The sequence below is a fragment of the Ixodes scapularis genome, unplaced genomic scaffold, assembly GCF_016920785.2.
Source record: "Ixodes scapularis isolate PalLabHiFi unplaced genomic scaffold, ASM1692078v2 PGA_scaffold12__126_contigs__length_90152505, whole genome shotgun sequence".
NCBI classification, from domain to species: domain Eukaryota; kingdom Metazoa; phylum Arthropoda; class Arachnida; order Ixodida; family Ixodidae; genus Ixodes; species Ixodes scapularis.
The window spans coordinates 24,338,251-24,359,304 of NW_024609838.1; the positions used below are offsets into that span (position 1 = coordinate 24,338,251).

The 21,054-nt window shown below is 47.6% G+C and overlaps 1 protein-coding gene across 1 annotated transcript in view; it reads left to right on the forward strand.

Annotated features, from left to right (window-relative positions):
• The window catches only part of LOC8023704 (single-stranded DNA-binding protein 3), a 70,256-nt gene that overhangs the window by 45,229 nt on the left and 3,973 nt on the right, over positions 1-21,054 (forward strand). Inside the window, exons 6-19 of the mRNA XM_029994457.4 lie at positions 3,175-3,261; positions 5,222-5,320; positions 6,505-6,576; positions 7,122-7,182; positions 9,206-9,235; positions 10,134-10,210; positions 10,312-10,385; positions 10,459-10,501; positions 12,336-12,374; positions 13,931-13,994; positions 15,225-15,284; positions 17,070-17,140; positions 18,234-18,324; positions 19,362-19,471. Of these exons, the coding sequence (XP_029850317.3) occupies positions 3,175-3,261; positions 5,222-5,320; positions 6,505-6,576; positions 7,122-7,182; positions 9,206-9,235; positions 10,134-10,210; positions 10,312-10,385; positions 10,459-10,501; positions 12,336-12,374; positions 13,931-13,994; positions 15,225-15,284; positions 17,070-17,140; positions 18,234-18,324; positions 19,362-19,471 (978 nt within the window). The remainder of the gene's footprint in view (positions 1-3,174; positions 3,262-5,221; positions 5,321-6,504; positions 6,577-7,121; positions 7,183-9,205; positions 9,236-10,133; positions 10,211-10,311; positions 10,386-10,458; positions 10,502-12,335; positions 12,375-13,930; positions 13,995-15,224; positions 15,285-17,069; positions 17,141-18,233; positions 18,325-19,361; positions 19,472-21,054) is intronic.

A 21,054-nucleotide genomic window follows, 5' to 3' on the forward strand; every position in this document is an offset into this window, starting at 1 on the left:
ACGTCGGGCATAGGCGTTTGTTCCCCGTGGCGTCACAACTGCCGCAGACAGCGGAGTAGATGTTGCTGTCTGAAATCCCGTTTTCGAACAATCGATGGCATCTTCGTGCCGTGCGCGGCGGCGCCTGCGAAAAGCGGGTCGTCTGCTAGAGCGCATTGTCTGCTATTCAAGTTAGCTGCTACTCACTCAGGTCGTCTGCTGCTCACTTCGTCTGCTAAAAAAAAAAGAAAAAAAGTTGTTTTTTTTTAATACAGAATATGGTTTAACACAGATAGAAGGCGCACTCGCAACTGAAATTTAATTTGGAACACATGGGCTTAAATCTCATAAAATAATTCCAAGATGCCCCTTCATGTTCTAAATAAAAGAAAAAAAAATCCTTATCTAGCAATGCTAATGAAGACTTGTATTGTGTTCGTTCTTCCTTCTGGCTTTTTTTCGCTAAAATGTATGTAATGAACCAACTAGCCCAACTCGTTAATTTGTTACAGAATATGTTTATGACTGGCTTCTTTCTATCTTCCTGTAGCGCATTCCTGTAACGGAAGAGCGTCACGCGAGCGGTGGGCTGCGACTCGTCGGGTGTGTGACCCCAAGAGAGGCGATAATGCGATAATAATAATTATTACGGTATTATTAATAATTATCGGAACTTCCAAAAGCTTGCGCGACTCGTGTGTAAGGCTTGTTGTTGTTGGGCACGAGACGATAATACGAAACGAATCGCAATAGAAATTGCAGCTCTATTCGTGTTTGCTATTTTTAACCCACATCCAGTTTAAAACAGTATTTAACCGTGCATGTCATTGGGATTCGACCAAGCAGTGTTTGTGGCGCCTGCTCGTAAGGTAAAAGCTCGCGCGCGCATACAGACACACACATAAACAAAACTTTCAAAAACGTAGCATGTGTTGCGCGACCACTTGTTGAACGTTGCGTCTGTGTAATCAGGCTAGGAGGATGTGCTTCCAAACCACTGGGTCTTTGTTTCGCTTCGGAGCGATTCAAAATACGACGCAGTTTTAAACGCTCCATTTTACGAGGAGAGCTCGAACGCGAAACACTTTATCTCTTCGGCGTTTACGCAGCCGTTACAAGAAGTAACGTCGCTCATTGTGTGGCTCGAACTCAGTTTTATGTCTTAGACCGCACTCCCGGATTACGAATCCAAATTTAAACCGGCTGTCACGAGCTGAAAGCTCGCTTTCTATTTTTTCCGAGTTATTTTGGGAATTTAGGAAGGTAACAATACCCGGATTCAAAGGTAGTTCAAGTGGATAATGGGATTCTTTAATTCGACTATTATTATTATTTTAATCTTCCTCGATGTCATTAGTCGGCGCGGGTGGCAACGTTCGAATCGAGCGTTTCGTTCGGTGTTCTTCGCGTGCCTGTTTTCGTTCACGTCGAATAGTTCACGAGCACGTTCAACTTTCCAAGCTCTTAACAAGTTTGCGCAAACGTGGAGATGAGTTCTTTGGCGTTGAACAGAATAGGAGAGAGAGAGAGCGCGCAGAAACCGCCATGGCCGCCACCATGGCGCGCCCAGATTTTTTTTTTTGGCGGTTGCTTTGTCTTTGTAGACGTTTGTACGCGTGTGTATATATCTCTTTGTCATCTGCTTTTTCGGGGTAACGGAGGGGGCGACGATTCCGGAGTAGCGCACGAAGAAAACAAGAAGAGAAAAGTAGAAACAAGAGTTGGGGTGGCTGGAAAACAAACAAAAACAAAAGACGGGGGGAAGGAGGGGAGACTGGACTGGTTATTCCCGTTTCCCCTCTCCATCCTCGCGATTGTTGCCGTCCTTTTTTCCTTTCTCTATCTCTTTCTTTCTGTTGTAATATTTTTTTTTCTTGTTTCTTTTGACGCCTCTGGCGCTTTTTGCCACCCTTGGTGCATTGTTCCTCTTCTCTGGCCGAATCGCCGCCTCCTTTCCCCTTTCGCCGTTTTTTGTCCCTCTCCCTTCTTCGGTCAGGCGGCAACAACAACTTCCCTCCCACCTTCACCCTGTCTTTTTTTCTTTTTTTTTTTTCGTGTTTGTTGCCGACTGTCCGTGGTTGCTTTGTTTTCAACTTTTGTTGTTTTGGGTCGGTTAATGTTTGAGGGAAAGGGAAAAAGGACTCCATTCCCTCCTCTCCTCACCAATGCCTTTTCCTGTACCTCTCTTTGTAATTTTTATTTCTCCGACTGTTAGGTGATTTTTTGTTTTGTTTCTTATTACTCGTTTTTTTTGCTTTGAGCGGTTCAATGTATGCATTGTTTTGATTTTTTTTTCTCCCAGTCATCACTCGTTCCAAAGTTTTGTTAAAAGATATGAAATCTTAGCAAACATTAAGAAAAACACTCTTGTTATCCCACGCGAAACACGGCCTTCTTTATTTTTATTTTCGTGCATCTTGGCAGTCACTGAACTCTTTTTGCCATGCTACCCGTGATACATCAAACTCGGTAGCTGACCTGGTGTTAGCCTGTGGAAAGGTGGACTGTGACTTCATAGCCGTCTCTCGTTACCGCCCAGAGATGGCACCACCATTATCGGGGCCCACTTGTTGAAATGTGCTACTATGCCTGAAATCTGGGGTGCAGCAGCACAAAAGGGAATTGAGGAGTGCAAGCAGCCCGGCTCTATCTGTGCGTGGATGAACTCCCAACAGAAGTGTAGAGGGTGATGAAGGACAGAGATTTTTTTTTTTTAAGGGAAGTGGATAGTCAGTTTAAATTTGAGGAGGGGTGGTGCAATGAAGGAAAAAGGCAGTGAAATTTTCGGGTACCTAGACACAACGAGTGTGGAGGCCACGCAACAGCGGCGAAACCAGTGGCTCTCACGAAAATGATTGACTAACATAGAACACAGAGAAAAATGGGTAGGGAGCATAGCCAAGAACGAACTGTTTGTATGCTTCCATGCAGCGAGTATTTCTCTTTTAGCATATCTCTTGGTTTACATACCTTTTGTCGGCAATTTTCAACCAGATCGAATTAGGATTTTTAGTTTTGTTCAGTCTCTCTTTGTCTTTTCCACTGTTCTCCCATTACCATCATCGTTATACTGTGGCCACCAAAAGTTGCATCCCAGGTCTAAGATCGGCCTACTCGCATGTTCTACCCCTGCGGACTAGCGAACTGACCTTGCATCCTTTGTGCCTTTTTCTTTTTCTGCCCCGTCGCCTGCAGAATCCGTCAGCACCTAGCCCCTTGGGTCAGATGCCTCCAAGTGACGGCATGCCGGGAGGACCCATGCCCCCCGGCGGCTTCTTTCCTGTAAGTCCCCTTCCCCACCGTTTTTCCTGTTTTCGTTCCATGTGCCCGGTTACAAAGTTGCGCTCCCGTGCTCTCTCTGCGGATATGGGCCGTCGAAACCCCCGGGGAAGATGCCCTGAAACCACTAACGTATCGACTTAGTGGCACATCAGGCGGCCTGGCCCGTTTTGCTGAGACCAAACTGCGGGGCAATCGCATCACTCGCCATAGAGTTTTAGCATTGTACTGTAACGAGGCAGCGTGCACGTGATGACAAACTGTTTGTTGGCGTGGTTGGGGCTAGTAATGTGGTCACTCTGCGGCTTCATTCCAGCCCCACATTACTGTTGTCTAGAGGGTAGTATAGGGATTGGGGATCTGTTTGTGTGCATCAAATTTGGTGCTAAGCTACAGGATTCTGAAGTAGTTGTCCCGCTGGATCATTCTTGGGGGAGCAGTCGAGGCAAGGGAGTGCTAACGTGCGGAAAGTGCGTTCTAGGATACGGGACATGCTTCTCGTGCTGTCCTTTGGTACGTAGTCAAGAACTGCTGTGCCGTTGCTGTATGCCCCATTTCGTTGTGTATACCTTCTCCGCCGGCTCAGTTTCGAGTCTTTAAAGGGCTGGCATGTCTTTGTCTTGGTTCCTTAAGTGGATGATAAATGCAACAGTAAAAAAAAAAAACAAAAAAAACTGGCACCTTGCTGTTTGAAGGAGGGTCTAGCAGTACATGGGGGGGGGGGGGGGGGGGTGATGTTTGGGCAAACTGAAGTTACCAATGGAGCACCAGTTGCAGTGTATAATACCAATGTGTCGCCCTGAACACGATCTATCCCGTAGTCAGATCTAACACAGTTCAGACTATAATGGTGTGCGAGTAACTTCTTGCAAATGTTTGTGCAGAAGTTAGTTCATCATTATGTGCAATTACTATTTAAGCTTTGAAGAACTAGGCACTTCACTTAAGGTCTAAAAATGGAAAAGACGCTGTAATGAACAATCCTGCTGAGCTTCACATTTCAATTCAAGCATTGACACCTACCTACAACTGCTATTGGGATGTTCTGTGTCCGTTTGTGACGTCATCCTGCCGCTCATTGTTTTGGCGTCTGCTCAAACGAGTGTCTCGTTTCACTCTTGCCTGTGTGCGTGCTTGCAGACGGCTGCAGTGTGACAAACTGTCCCATGTTCTGTTGTCACGTTGTCCACACACGTGCGGTTTTAGATGTGGGTGTTGTCGACGACTCACAGATGCATGCCTTTCTCTCGCTGTGCGACAGTCCACAAAAGGAGGGCATTCTTCAGACGACACCCGTCCCGGAGATGTACCACCTTTCAATAAGTGGCTGCTTTTCGGTGGTCCGATACCTAAACCATTTCAAAGGCAGTGAGCTCGCACTTCTTTGCCGTCATCTTGAAATCTCTCGGCAGTGGGCCAAATCACAGTGGCTGTTGCAGCAATCCTAGTTGCCCACGCTCCAATTGAAAAGAATGTTAAGAGAGCATCTGGGGATCTGAGTCAGGGTTGTCGTCTGCAAGTGTTGATTCCTTCCTGTGGAGTAGCCAGTGCTTGTGCATGTGCACTTCTTCTTTCCCATCTTTCTTTGAGTTGTTGTCTTGTGTTTCTTCATTTCCTGTCACCCTATAGTTCTACTTTCTTTATACTCTCCTTAAGTTTTTTATTTTGTTTGTTATCTTTCTCTTTTTGCGTACCTGGTGCGAGAGAGACGAGGTGTGAGCCACCTTTCTTTCCCTCTCCTCCCTTTCCTTCTCTTCCGCCCTCCCTCTTCTTCCTTTCCGGGCGTCTGCCTCTTCCGGTTCCGCCTCCTCTCCCTTCTTTCTGCCCTCTTTCCCCTCGTCTTGCCTTCCTTTCCTCCGTCTCGTGCCCTGCCCCCTGTCATCGAAACCCTGTCCCTCCTTGTCTCAAACCCCACCCCCATCCCTCCCTCCCTCCCGTTTGTCTTTGTCTTTTGTGCCCGCAGAACTCGCACATGAGGCCCTCGCCGCCACAGCAGCCCGCCAATCAACCGTCCCCCCACCCCCAGCCCCCTCCCCCCCACAGTCAGATGATGCAGAATCAGGTGAGGAGATGCCCCGCCCACCCCCCCACCCCCCGTCCACCTTGGCCCTGCCCACTTGATGGCTCCTCCCGCCTTCTCACAACACTCTAGTGGCATTAACCTCCCCCTTACTTTATTAGTAAGCATGTTCCCTCGTCCATTGAATGTGCCTCTTTGTTATCATTATTACAGATTTATTGATAAATAAGTATTTTTTTGTTGTCTCTTTTTATTTTTCTTAAAATCAAAGTGGTCCCTCCTCATGCCTCAGCCCTTCCACTTTTTTGTTTTGTCGCTTGCATTTCTTCCTTTGCATTATTTTTGGTTTTATTGTGTGTGTTTCTTACGCAGTAGCTTCTTTGCATCTGTTCTGTGTCAAAACCTGTAGTGCTGTTTTGACTTTCAGGGCTTCATGTGCCTCGCATTTGTGACTGTGCCATCATTATTCAAGTCTGGTTGTCCAGGCCACAGTTCTGAAGACACACTTGTGTAGCCGGGCAGAGCTTCTCGTAAAACTTGACACCCACTGCACATAACTGCACTGATATGCTTATGTGTGTTTTCCAGAGCCTCGCTTCACGGTGTTTCAGTTCCGCCTGTCTTTAAAGTTCTGTTTGCACTGTTTTTTGCATGGTTGGTCATGTGACAACTTGGTGCTCCACCATCTTTGTTTTCGTTTAAGAAAGCTTCGCTTTTGTCAACGGTCTCGTTTTGCAAGCGTGTGCACAGCTGTGCCCGTACGGTGCCCTCATGAATACTGAGAGCAGAAAGGAAGCAGGTGTTACGTTTAGACCACACTGAAGGCTAGCAGGTAGGACTTGACTAATCTTTATAGTGACTTCTCTGTTTAAAGAGGGGCTTGTGTTAACATGGTAGATGCTAGACTTGCAAGCTCTGTTAGTCAGAGCTGCTGTTTCACAATGTGCAAAAGCAGTTCAGCAAATGTGGGCTCAATTGAAGTGCTCACTTTACTCGCATGTGATCCCTTGGCTAGGCTGTTCGAAACAAATATTCCCCCAGGTGTCGTTTTTTGTAACCTACCTTCTCTCTACCAGTAATGGCTGAACTAGCTTAACCACACTAAACAGTTTGAAGCCCCTTGCACACTACCATAGCTTGGGTGGCTTCCATGGACAACAGTCGTTTGTGGTAATCTCAGCCTGGTGCTTTTTGATGCCTCTCTCACAATGTTGTTTCTTTCGCAGCCCTTTATGTCTCCACGGTACCCTGGGGGACCCAGACCTGGTGTTCGGATGCCCCAGCAAGTAGATTTCAACGTGAGTGTACACTTTATTCTTTTCCGTCTTTGGGGAGGTTAGTGCACAATGGGGCTGCCTCCAAGTTCTACAAGAGGGTTTCCTGAAGTGTACCAGGGTTCTCCTCTGGCTACATCGGGCATGCTCTAGAGATGCCCCCAGGGTGCTCCAGGGATGCCCCCAGGGTGCTCCAGGGATGCCCCCAGAGTGCTCCAGGGATGCCCCCAGAGTGCTCCAGAGATGTCCCCAGTGCTCCAGAGTTGCCCCCAGAATGCACTGGAGCAGTCCCTGGAGTGCGCTGGAGCTGTCCCCAAGGGGGCAGCAGAGGTCCCCGATGTCCGCTAGAGTTGCCCCAGGAATGCACCAGGGTTGCTCTTCCCTTGGGGTGCACCAGAGCTACCCCTGGGTGCACCCAAGCTGCCCTTGGTGCACAGCAGAGTCCCCCCTGGGGTGCATCGGGGTTGCCTTAGGGGCGCACCTGAGTTGCTTCTGCAGAAAATTATGACGCTTTGTTTGATTGGAATGAGTGAGTAAGTGAAATAAGCTTCTTGTTCCGTTTCTTGCAGCCCCCCGGTGGCGTGCCGGGTCAGCCGATGATGCCGAACAGTATGGATCCTACGCGGCAAGGTAAGTTTTCAAGTTTTAAATGCCCCCCCCCCCCCCCCCCCCTCCCTAATCACACCTATTAGATTGTGTGTGCAATAATTAGAACACTTTGTGTGCAGTGCAAGGAGGCATGAGAAGCTAACAACTGCTAGAGGTATTCTTAAGAATACGTACCGGATATCCAGTGAGGTGTATGTTTCGTTGACATTGTTTCGTCTGAAACCAATCTAGGAGAATAATGTAATGCACAGGCAGACAAGAAAACTTCTCTTATTGCAGTTGTAGCACATATGTTGTATATAAGAAACCTTTCGTACAGTGCACTGACTGAAATGCAGGTTACTGGAAGTCTTGCGGCGCTTCCGTTATTTTTTGTTTTGAGAAGTTTTGAACTCGCTAAATCTGTATAGGACTTAAGAGATGTGTACATGCATTAAAGGGATACTACAACCAATTTCGGCGCTTATTTTTTGGTCTGTACGTGTTCAAGGGAGCAGAATCCCAACATCTCTTGTTGAAAAAGACACGAAAAGGAATTTTAAAACAGATTAAATGATTATCAAGGAACACCTGGTGGATGTCGCTAAAGCCTTGTTTGTAAAGCCCATCTAGGAACCTTGACAGGTAGTGACGATTCCTCTCTCGCCGAGAACTATACATGCCCTGAACCTAACGTCGTCCCGTCAGCTCTCCAGTCACCGTGGGAAAAGGGGGAAGGAGAAACTCTTCTCTCACGGGACTCTCTTGTGTGTCCTAGACTTCCCCAGACGTGGCTGTTGTCCCTCTACAAGATTATAGAAGATTAACTCGTCACTCAAAATTCATACAAAGTCAGCTTTGCGCTTTGTTGCGGTGGTCCGATCGCTGGCGTGGTTCAACTGCTTTGGTGGCTGGAACGGCAGGGCGTCCTGTCGACGTCAGCCTCGCCGCAGTTTTTTCGCTCGTCCCGAGGCAGTCTACATCGCGGCTGCGCCGGATGTCACGTGCTCTCTGCTGGCCGGTCTCGGAGCGCTTGCCAGAGTGTGCTGTTTATAACGAAAAATACGGCCACCAGGCTCAAAATACAAACGTGCCAGGGCCGTAACCGGGGGGGGGGGTTAGGGGGTTCTGACCCCCCCCCCCCCCCATGAAATTTTTTTCTGGGTACGGCCCTGGTTGGTGCACTTGCAGCCAGCCGATTTTAGTCTCCACCTCTGCGCACGCGCAGTGGCGCTGGTCGGCTACCGGGTACCAAACCGGGACCGGTTTTCCGGTTTGCTATAACTCTCCATTATATGCCACCGATGCACATGATTCATAGGCGAAAATAAGACAATAGACATTTTCAAAATGGCTGCCGTTGTCCCCGAAACCCCCCCCCCCCCCCCCCCCCCCCCCCCTCTCCCTCCCTCCCTCCCTCCCGAAATTCTTTTCTGGGTACGGCCCTGAAACGTGCGATTGTCGTTTACGGATACTGTGGATCATATTCAGCCCATTTCTGAACACGACGGGCATATTTCAAATTTCGTTGAAGTATCCCTTTGGGTAATCGTGAGTCAACCAAATGTATCGGATTCCTGTAAACTGGTCGGTAGTGTGAATTACCAGTTTTAAATAAAATTAATGCTAAAGATTGTCTATTTCTTTTTTTTTCTTTTTTACAATTTTATTTATTGGCATTTAGTATGAAGGGGTCTTGATAGCACTGTTTTTCCGTGTCTATGTTGAATGCTAGATATTTGGGACACTGAAATGTTCCACGTTGTTTCTGCTGTCGGTCGGGCTTAGTAGCCCAGAGCAACGTAGGTGTATCTTTGGTTCTGAGAGATGAGGCAGCTGCGAAACTGGTCAATCGTTGTAGATGTGCCGCACGACTGTTCCTTGGAATCGGCGCTTCCGTGCCACTGCATGTACGGTTAGTACGAGAACTTACGCTCACATTGTTAACATTGTTGCGCGGGTAAGGGGCAGTAGTTGAGTGTTTTGTCGTAACGAACTCGACGAGCGAGCAGAAGTGGCGACCGTCGACAACAATGTCCAATTCAGTCTTTCTTTTGGTATGCAGGTGACAGTGGAGAGTTCGTAGGGTGGCAAGGTAGGTTGACTCGTTTCGTTTTTAGTTTTGCTTTTAAAACGTTGACGGCATGCTGTTGTATCTTTTTGTGCGTGTATATTCTGCTCTTGTTATTGGCTGGTACGTAGTGGAGAAGCCTCAATACCAGAAAACAGTGTGCAATTATCTCGAAGCAAGTCCCCAGAATTCATTCCCAGAATTCGAGACTCGTCGACCGATACGAGCTCGAACACGGTAACACTTCCACCCGTTAACCCTGCGGCGTTTTAGAATGTAAGGTCTCTCTGGGTGAGGGGAAGTCAAGGTAATTGATTGTGAAAACCTAGGTTGGCGTGGCATTTATCGAGACTGCAGGCTGTCGCTGGTTTTATTGAAGAGCTGAGCACGAGCCCCGCTTTATCGTGTTTGTGCCTCGTTTCCCTTGGCTTGAGAAGACGAATGCTCGTACCCATGTTTCATACTTGTTGACCCCCGACGCTCTTTTACGGTGGTGGCTGTTACGGGCTCTTCCCCCACCCTCAACTAAAAATGATGTGGGGTGTCCGTCTTCGTTATCACTGAATGATCGATAAAAGAAAATCCCGAGCGATCTGTTAGGGATTTGATTCCTGGTTCCTCGATTGGGAAGTGAGCATGCAGGAGTATTGAGCGGCGCCCACCAAACGGCCGCAGTTGCGGCGACATCGCACTGTGCCACCCGAGCCTCGCGCCGCATTCGTTAGAGGGCTTCCGTGCGTGTAAAATAAGTGAGCGTGTCGCTCTCCGACCAGGGATTGGCCCAGGTTCCTCCACGTAAGGTGCAAGATACGTAAAGACCTGTTAGGGTTTTACGACGTGTCTCGGCTATGGCCATGAGTGCATTGTAGGTTTACACGAACCGGAATTATTTTTATTAATTTATGTTTTTGCGTTTTAACAGGTCCTCCCACGATGAACCCCATGAACCCCCGGATGAACCCTCCGAGGGGGCAGCCATTGGGTCCCATGAACCCCGGGGTGAGTGAATCGGAAAGTCGCCGGCAAGAACTCGGTGCTTTCGATCGCTTGCAGCGTCTTACCGTCTCTTTCTCTCTCTCTCTCTCTCCCTCGCGCTGCAGAACTACGGGGGTATGAGGCCGCCGCCGAACAGCACCATGGGTCCCGGCGGTCCGAGCATGCCTCCCATGTCCATGTGAGCCCATAAACCGTTGCTCGTTAATTCTAGTACTCGTCGAGGAGACTCTGACGGCAATCTTCCCCCACAGGCCCGGTCCCGGCGGAAGACCATGGCAACCGAACGCGTCCTCGGTAAGTTGGTGTCCTCAGAAGACCATCTGCTAGTATTCTAGCCGTCGACGGCTTTAGAGGCGCAGTACGCAGCCTGTCGTGCTCGCCCTGCTTGCTTCGCGATTAGTTGGTCGGCGTTCTCGTCTACCGAAGCCGCAGTCGTGTTGGCTTCGTAGCGGTAATAAGATGCCTTGGGAATCGTCACAGGCTGCATTTCTTAGTCCGTAGTTGCCCTGCTAGTATATCTTGCAAACGACGCGGCATTTGCTGCAGACGTGACGACAAATGGTCTGCGCACGTGCCTTGGGTGCGCTCGAAGCATGCGTACGGCAGATTTTCTTTGGGGGGACACTGGCTAGAGATTAAGTGGGGGATGCGGGACTTTGGCCTATCTAGTTGTTTTTTTTTTAACTCAAATGTAAACATTTCAGGAAGAGTTTTACCTCAAAATATGAGAGGCATATCTGTCCCGTCTCAATTTTTGAAAACATTGTGTTCTTTCAATGAGGACTTCAATTTAAAACAAAATAAAGTAGATTTCCTGATTCCCCAGTAAATTTCACATCAGAAACATCTTAATTGCGGTATCAGAATAATTTTAACTCCGAACAAAAGATTCCTTCGTATGAAATTTCCAGCAAAAAGTGGAACTGAGAAAAATGCATTCAAACATTGAACTCCTTTACTTTATTACTGCCTCACAAGGTGTAGAAAATATTTTATATCAATGTAGCTATTCAGCATATGGTTATCAAATTCAGTGTAAGGGTGTATAACTAGTTACTAAAACCAAAATCCTCGTAATCAAAAAAAAAAAAAAAGTTTGGGTTTATATTTTTTTTAATTTAAACTCTAGGAAGTCACACATTTTGTTTTAATTGTCAGAAATTTATCTATAGTCGGTGAAAGGTTAAGAGTTGAGGGCGAAGGAGAGGAAGGCTGGGAAGGAGGAAGCAAATGGATTGCTGAGAGGAGAGGAGGAAACATCCTCCTCTTCCCCAGTTATCTTTTCCCTCTCCCTGAGCTCTTAACCTGTCGCCGAAGGTGCGTGATAAAATTCAACATTTTTTATGTGGATGGATACGCGTACAAAGCAGATATTTGATGCTTTCCTCTACACAGGCCCACCTAGTAATAGTGAGCAGGTCTGCCACACATGAAACATTGGCGAAACGTACGAGATAAGTTTATCCATCCCTCAAAAATGTCGTACATCGCGAGCTGTTAAGACAGCACGTGACACCTCATACGCAAGATCAAGTTTGTTCATCCAGCAAAAAAAAGAAAAGAGCCAATTGTGGACCACTGCCCCGTCGAGCGCGCTTCTTACTGAGCAGCGGTGCGCTGCGGAGGAGCGACACTCACGGAAGCGAGCTCTTCGGGTGTCGCTTCTCCGCAGCGCACCGGTGCTCTGCGAGAAGCGCGCTCGGCGGGGCCGCGAGAATGGAAATTATAAATTGCATGAAAAGGCCATTCGAATCAAGCGGCTTATAAGATACATTTAAAACATGGAGGGATGACCACGATCTTGAAATTTGTTCGAATTAACCAGAAGTATGAAATATCAGGGTTCGAATTATCGCGAGCCTACTGTATGCTTCAAACGTGTTGAAAGACTGTATTTGTACGACCGATGTGGCAGGGCCATCGCATAAGCAAAAAACTTGCCAGAGGCAGCACCTGCAGACTGTCTTTTATACAATGTATTGGCGGCAGGACAGCGACTGCACGAGACATTTAAGTCGTAGTCGATTTGAATGAACTGGAAGGGGACTCTTTCGTGGGTGACTGCATTTGCTTCTGTTGCTGATTTTCTGTTTGGTTGTTTTCTTCCCCCCTCCATGTTTTTTCTCAGATGAACTATTCGTCAGCGTCACCCGGTAGCCATTATGGGGTGAGTCTGGCGTCGTTTGGCGCTTTTTTCATAATGTGTTGTCGCCGGTTAATAAGACGACGGGAGGGGAACGGTAGAATTTCGCTGGTCGGTTAGGCTCATTTGATTTACCTGAACGTACTGTGCTGTTGAGGAAGAGAGTAAGGTGGTGAACGTCCAATCGTACCTCAACACAACTATACCTGCTGTGCACTTTTCTGCGCCGGTGCAGGAGGGGCAGGGAAATCAAACGAGCCGTCACGACGACCCCGCTGTTCCAAGTTAAGCTTTCCTTGGGGGTGCCCTTTTGTTTGTCAGCCCGTTCTTAAAAAGCAGTTTTTTGTTGCACCCTTGTAACAACAACTTTCTGAACCTCTTTTCTTTTTTTTTTTTTTCGTGTAGCTTGTCAGTTTTTTGTTGTGCACTTCAAATATGCAGTACACTTTGTACATCATTCTAAAAGTTAGCTTCTTTTTGCCGAGCCACAAGACCGTTCCTCTTTCTGTAGGAAATGTGTTGCCATACCATGTGCTCAGTCGGATCGAGTGACGTTGTTTGGTGTCTGACATACAATTGTTTTGTGAGTCGACTGTCCTTCATGGGCCGTGGACTTTGGTTCGAAATCTGGTTGTTGCTATACAAGTGTTTGCTTTAATCAGACACAGGTTAAGGAAAGTTTGAGGGAAAGGAAGGCTGGGGAGGTGGAAATAGACAAAATGCTTGAGAGGAGAGGGGGAAACCACCTCCTCTCTTCAGCATTCCATCTGCTTCCTTCTCCCCAACCTTCCTTTCCCTCCAACACCTTTCTTAACCTGTCACTGACTACAGGAGATGCTTTTCTCATGGCCAGATTGTGCTGCCTAACAAAACATAGCTTTATGATTACAACTACTAGTGGTGCTACTATTGCTACTACTACTAGTACTACTATTGTACCAAGCTTGGTCATCCTTTGTTCGGAAACCTGGTTGTTGCTAGACAAGAGACCCTTTTCAAAGTCCATCAAGCAACATTGGCAGTCACCATTTCTTTCTCACAAAGCGCGTGATTGGATTCGAACCCTCGCCGAGCACTGACTCAGTCCTCATGTCCAATAGACCATTTGCTATATTACCCAAGCATCAAAGAGAATGCAGGGATTGGTGTTCCACGCGCCGCACGTGCTGGCGTTAGCAGTAGTAACTTTTTTAAAGAAAATACCTAAAACAAATAACATCTTGCACGCACGTTCGTCAACGCTTTATTTTAGTTATTTACTTGGAATCTTTTATACAGGGAAGGCGTGTGCGTGTGGAACATTGATCCCTGCATTCTCCTTGATGCTTGGGTAATATAGCAATAGGTCTATAGGTGCTAAGAGTATGTCACCAAGCAATGGCGGACAGGCTTTGGCACAGACTTTTGAAAAGGTTCAAGTGTTTGCTAGATGTTTGTCTCATTGCCAGATTGTGCTTGCTGTCCAACAAAACAGTTTTACTGTTACAACTACTACTGCTACTGCTACTGCTATTACTCTTAGTACCACTCCCGTTGCTATATCACTTCTACTGCTAATATTAACATAATCTCTTTCTCAGGGACCTCCAGTCTCTGGATCTGGTCCCCCGGGTCCCGGAACTCCCATCATGCCCAGTCCGCAAGGTGAGCTTGGTCCGGCAACAATATCTGCTGGCAACCCTGCCTATCGACAGATTCCTTCGACCCATTTCGTTTGCATTTACTCGTCGTTTTCCTGCCGACTTATACTCAAAGTTCTTCTAAATTCTAACTAAATCTAAGATGCATGCTTGTGTAGATAAAGGACTAATGTGCAACAGATACCACACGTTTCGTTTGCTGCGCCTTGTTTGCCAAGTGGACTTACGGCCATGTCGACCCTGGCTTTTCCTGCCATCCCGTTTTCCTTGTGTGCATAGCTGTGCGTGTATGTGTGTGTGTATGACTGGCTGTGCTGACCGTCCCACGCCGCACATACGGTGCCCCGCACGTGCGATAGACTACCGCCGTTTGTGCGCATTGTTACCCAGAGTGCTTCGCTACTTTGTGTTGTGTGCCTCCTGTTTGTTGCGCGGTGTTCGTCGAGGCTTGGAGCTGTGGCTTCCAGTTTACATGACTCTAAACAAGTCTTGCACATTCGTCCAATGATTCGGCTGCTTGCCCGACTTTTGACACCTTCTGTGGTGTCGGGTAAAGAGAACCAGGGTCGTACTGCGCTGACGGCGAAAATTGGTTTTGCAAAGTGTGATGCTTTAATGCATCGCAAAGCTGCAACTTGTTGGCCCATCTAGTTTGTTTACAAATTTGCTTTCTCTGAAGGGCCATGCAATCTGGTTCGTTCGTCGTGGGAACATCAGAGTTAATGTTTCTTGTACCATTCTCACTTTTTTTTTTTTTTTTTTACGTTAAATTAATGTTTTTTGACATCCTACAGCGACCTTTCTTCACTCCAATGAGGTGTAGGCAAAGCAGAAAATTGTGATCTTCACCCATAATATCTGTTCGGGGGTAGGTTCACCCGCCGATGTCCACGGAAAACGAGCCTTTCTGTGATCCGTCGTGGCACCGCACTTTGCGACGTTGGATTTTCAGCGTCTACTGTCGGCGTTCGGGTCAAGTCTCGCACTTTGGCGACGACTTGACCACAGTGTTTGTGCGGCTCGCCCGTCCGACAAACTACGACATAGTTCCGCACTCCACTCTCAATGCCGTTGCCACATCTCGTCAAACACCGCGCACCACTCCGAGCATTTTTTTTTTTTCTACCCTTTTTTTTGCTGAATGTGCTGCCAAGTGTGCGTGTTTGCTGACGGGCACGTTGCTCGTTTGCCCCTCCCCCTTGTTCCCCCCCCCTTGGCCCCTGTGTTGTTCTAGGTACCCCCGGCCCTTTCTCCCCCGCCAGCCACCGAATGAATGCCCCCAACACCAGAAGAGGTGAAGTTGGACCCTCCCTACCCAAACTTCCGTTCCCCGCCCCACCCCCACCCCAGCCCACCCCTGTCCCCGCCTCTTTCGTCGTTGTCATCCCCTGCCCTATTATCTGCCCTCCTCTTTCCTTCTTTGGTGTCGTGTGCCTTTGTTGCCGGACTGCTTTCCCGCTTGTGCCTTGACACTGCAGTACTGGGAGGTGCGTGTGCGAGCTAACGTTCGAAGTTGCAGGAGAAATCGTGGACAAAAACGTCTGGTTTCGTAGACGAAAACTTTTTTTTGCTTTTTCTTGGCAGGTTTGATTCAATTGGTGCCACAGGTTAATCCGGTTTATTTTTGCTCTACTGCGACTTTTTGCTGTGAAACAATTAGGTTGGATTAAGGTGGCTTAACAGTGAAAAAAAGAAAACTGCATATTTGAAGAAAAACGTAAAACGAAACGGCAGCCCACAGTTGCTAGACCTTGGCGTACATAGCTCTAACCGGACCTTCATCTGTGAGCAAACTAAGGCTTTCATTGTACTTTGTTTCGACTAATCCAAGGGCCTCGTAGCTTTGTCTGTGGTCCACCTCGGGGTAACTAAAAGTGCAGAAATTTTGGCTCGCGTCGTCATGCTCATTTGGGATTTCGAACTGCATGCGGCGTCCAAACGCCGATTCACCCATACAATTGGAACGAGGTGCCCTGTACGCCTGGCTGGGGTCTAGCGCAAATTTATAGCGGGAGTTTGAAGGGGGAATTGCCAAATTTGTACCTGCCAGTACTGCAGCTGATGGTGGGAGTGTTGTCCCTGTAACCCGCTTTGGACTGCAGACGCCTTCACCGACGACGTTTCTGTGGCGTGCTGTGGAAGGTATGGGTTCTTGCTCGTGCGCGCTTTGGAGAAGGCTTTCGACGTGCGACCGAAAGTGCTCTCTTACCTTCCACAGCACCGCCGCGGAAATTTTGTTGGGAGCCCACTCTAACCGGTGACGACGTCTTTGGCCACTGCTCTGGGCAACGGGCTTTTTTTTTCTTTTTTTTTTTGCAAGTGCTTGGCTCGCTTTTTTCCTCTCCTGGCAATTTGTGCTAGAAGCGAGCGGAAGGTTGTGGCGAGGTGCAGACACTACCGAGGTGGTAGGGGTACAATGCCTCCTCAAAATGCATGCAATGTTTTTTTTTGTTTTGTTTCTTTAAATAATGCGGGGTTGACGGTGCGCTTCGGCCCTTGTTGCCTGCTCGTTTCCTCACTTAACACTGGACGGAACATTGTTGTCCTTGTGTTTTCTTTTTTTTACTTATTGGGTGAAGTTTTGGAAGTTTTTGCAGTGTCTGTGTACCCTGAGATTTTTTTTTTTTTTTTATCTTGCTTTTTTTTAGATTGTTAAAAATCCAAAAATATTAGTCCAATTTTTTTTTTTTTTTGATATTGATCTACTGCGAAGCTATGTGATTTAAGAAGTCATCCTCAGAGGGTCTAGTTGTTAGAGCTGCTTAACGACGTGGTATTAAATTTCTTGAAGGCCCTCTTCCTGGGTTCGTTTCGGTGCCAAAGGAGGTCACGAGTTTGCGTCATTGCGGTGCAGGACGGCGCGGTACCGACTTCCACGATCGAGAGTCGAGACGGTGTTTCTGTCCTAGACGTTTATGATTGGACTTCTTGTTATCTAAACACAGCGAAAAAAAAAAAAAGGGGGGGGGGAACTACAATGAAGGTATTGAGCAAGCTGTTCAAATAATGTGTCGTAATGCTCCACTTCGAAAACCGCAAGGTCTGACGATTGTCCGTTTCGACTTCCCCGCCTCTGCAGACTCTTCGAATTCGGGCGGTGACGGAATGTACGCCATGATGAAGCCTGTGCCTGGCGGAGGAATGCCTGGGGTACGTTTCAAGTTAACCTTTTCTCTCCTCTTTCTCGTCTCTAGATGTTTTTTGTGTTTATTTTCTTTTCTTAATAGGGTGCAAAATGTTTGTGTTGACAATGTACTGCCTGGGCCCGAATAAATCGCACCCGCTAGGTGCGATTCGCGAGACTTTGTTTTGCACGCCACAACCGTAATTTGCCCTTTGGCAAATATGAAAGAAGGAACTTGCGGGAATGGGCCGAAATTTTGGCCATGGATCGAGCATTAGAATACTCTACCATTTATTTGAATATTCTTTAGAATCGACCTTCTGCAGAAATATTGGTTTGGGCATAAACGGATGTGGTACCCTCTCTCTCCTTCCTCTGGCCCAGCAGAAAGGGAAGATGGTTTCTATGTATCAACCTCGGGACTGAAGACGACCTATGATATAGGCAAAAACAAAGTTTGGGGGAGCTGTATCTAGGTCACAGCAGCTCAGCGGGCAAACGGGATGTAGCGGATGGTTGGAGTTTTGAATGGGTGGAAGAGGCCTTGCATGCGCATTGTTTTCAGCCACTTACCGATAGCGAATCAAATGAAAATAAGGGGTAAGCTAAGTTTCTGCATGCCATAACAAAAAAAAAAAAAAAAAAAAGGTTGAAAGAAATGTTAGTTTTAGAATTTTTGACCCTCAAACCTTGTGGTCTCGAGAAGGGGCAATGAGCCATAAACAACTGTCCTTCCCAGTCACAGCGTTCACTCCGGCCATGGTTTAACACTGTTTTTGCCAAGGTCGCCATTGGTCAAGGCCCTGCAATTACTACAAGGGGGCTAACTTTTGGCGTTTCTGAAAAAATAGCAAATCATGCCAAAAATAGGGGTGGGCTATCTTTAGGGGGTGGGCCATCTCTCACGATATATTACGATAGTCTCAAACCCAGTTGTGTGTCCAGTTGACCGCACATATTTGGCAAAAAAGTGGATTTCCTTTGTATTGGACTGGATGGGAACATCTTAACCCGGATGTGCGTGAATTAACTAAATGTAAGCTGTGTACAAGTGTTCTTTCTTCTCATTCGAGGACAAACACGTTTTCTGAGTCCAACACTTTTTTTTTCTCTCTCCAGTTCCAGATGGGTCCCGGGGGCCCTGATGGCCCCATGGGGTCTATGGGGCCGGACATGGGACCACCCGTCATGAACGGCATGTCTTCAGCAGGTGGGTGGAACTTTAGTGTACCTCGCGCAATTGTGGTTGCGTTTTCTGGGGCGCATTGTGACCGAAAGTCTCCTTCAAATTGGGGGAATGGGGAAACCGTACAATTTTTTTCCACGGTGCATCGAAGCCTAGCAACGACGATTAGTAAGTCCCGCTTCAGACGGGGCAACGTTCCTTAGTGTGACACCAATTGCTCGGATCGCGTCCGGCTCGAAACAAGCGAGCCACTCGGACAACTCGGTGACAATTGAAGCGGCAGCAGCCAGTGAGGGACGCAATATTTTCACGTGGCATCCCATGCAGGGGTTCTGGTTTGAAATCAATCGTTTTTGGGAATAAACAGCTTCACAAAGAGGAGTTAATATTCTCAATGACATTTAAAGGTTTAAAAACGTTTATGGCGTGCAACTGTGTCTCTAAATAGTGCAAGAAAAATCAAATATAGTGACGACGATGGCCAATCGCAGCAAGTGGCTGCTGCGTGGGAACGCAGGCGGCCCGTGTTGCAGGTGTTGCGACGTCAAGTTACTTGTGGGAGAAATAGCCCCATCTGAAGCGGGCCTAAGCATTGGTGGTTCCAAGCTGTCAACATTGATTTGCTGGTCAGCTTTGTAATTGTGTTGCGCTGCATGGTTTTAGGTTAATATTTCGTAAACCACTGGGGATTACGGCCATTTCCACGAATTCTTAAGGCGTTTACAGTGTAAGCGTGCAAATTTTTTATATATTTTTTTTGTGCATTTTAAAGGTGATGTTTGTGCTGACTGGACACTGTCTCAAACACGCTTAGTGATCTTGAGCTTGCTAAGCCTCAACGAAGTGCGAGGTTAAAAACCGACGTGCTACATCTTCCTTCGGCAGGGTTGAAGATTTGCAGCTTGGGAGGGGAGGTTTTCTTCTTTCCCAAGCTGCGGATCTTCAGCCTTGCTGAAATCGAAAGACACGGAGAACAAAAAGAAAACGGAGAAGAACAGACTGACACTCCACGTCGTCCAACATACCAAACAACATTTTGCTCCGCGCGGATGTCGATTCAGGTGACGGCCTGGACGGCATGAAGAACTCTCCGGCCAACGGTCCGGGAACACCGAGGGAAGACGGACCACCGATGGGAGACTACGGAATCCCGGGTTACGGACAGGAAAATGTGAGTTGCGTCCCTGCGCCCTCCTCTGGGGATCTCTCTCCAGAGCTAGAGATCTCTCCCCCATACTAGGGATTTGGGGAATAGGGGAGGGAGAAAGAAAGGGGGAAAAATTAGTCGAAACTGTGCCCTGTTCTCTACCTTTTTGCCGGTGTGTTGGGGGAAAAGGGGAGGTGTAAGGAGAGAAGGGTTTGCCCTCTCCAGTTGCTGATTATTACCCTTGGTCGCTTGGTTTTTAGGTTTTTCACCAGTGGATTGATAGTCAGGTTCAGGCGAGCTGCCGGTGCTGACTGCCGCGTAAGAATAACAATCTCTTTGTTTTCTCAGACTTCTTTTTTATTTTTGTCTCTGGCTCCTCTTTTTTTCTCTTTCGCTCTCCCCCTCCTTGTCACATCCTTCCCCACTCTTCCTCGCTTTCTGCATACCACATTGCAACACCATTTGAGCAGCAGCAGCAGCATCAGCGTTTTGGGAACGGCACATTTCTCTCGGAAAGGAGGCCCTTTTGTTTTCGTTTTCTCGCGACGTCCTTTGGGATCGAGGGGAGGTGCTATGGAGACATGGTCGTCGCAGCAGTGTATTCAGAGACAACCTTGTAGGCGTCTTGAAGCAAATTCTGCCAATAGATTTCGAGCGACCCAAAACCGCTTCATGCTTGCACGCTTAGAGCAGCGAATGCTGGCTCGTGTTTGAATGTGCATAAAAATACCAAAAAAAAGTGCTCCATAACCGCTCCAAATCTACCGGGGTAATTTGCCATTAGATTGGATGGCTGCCCTTTGTAACAGATACCAAGTAGTATTGGCATCGTAGAAGATATTCTGTCTGCGATGCCTCTCTCTAACTTACGATGCGCTCAGAAATAGGACAGGCCAGATCCTCATGGCTAGCATCTGATGTGGGGAGCTTTTAACGGGATAGTATGAAACGACGTTGCATCCAAAGTCTAGGATCTTTTTGGGGTGGTATCGTTCTGGAGCTCTTGCTTTTTTCGGCCTGCACTTCTACACGAGGCAGTCTCCTAGACGAAATTATTTAGAGTCGAATAGTATCCACCCGTCCCGTAACATCTATCCTTTTTTGAGCTAATGGCTTTTGACGGGTCTTACGTTACGGGCCCCTCGACTACGTTCTGTCGACTAACTGCCTTCCACCTGCTTCGTTGTATGTATCCTGTCCCTGACTAACAAATTGTCTGGCAACAAAGAGTTTCATTAAAATAACCGCGCGCATTAAATGAAACACAAACCGAGAGTCGGCAACTATGTTCTTTTCGGTTTCAACTTCTCTTGGGGGAAAAGGGTGTAGGTAAGGAAAAAAAGAAGGAAACTCCTAGTTGGCTACAACATTCTTTAGGAATCTTGCCACGATTTTTATTGCAGTCTGAGAACGGGCTATCCATTGTAATAGACCCCTTCCCAGAACCCCGTCGAGCAACATTGGCGGTCGCCAATTCAAAGCGTGCGGCAGGATCCGGGTCCTCAACGATCGCTCACGCAACGATTTCTCGATAAAAGCTGAGCCGAGTTAACGCCAAACTCCGTCGCAGCCCTCGTGTCCGATGCTCGCTCAAAGTTCATGCCCAA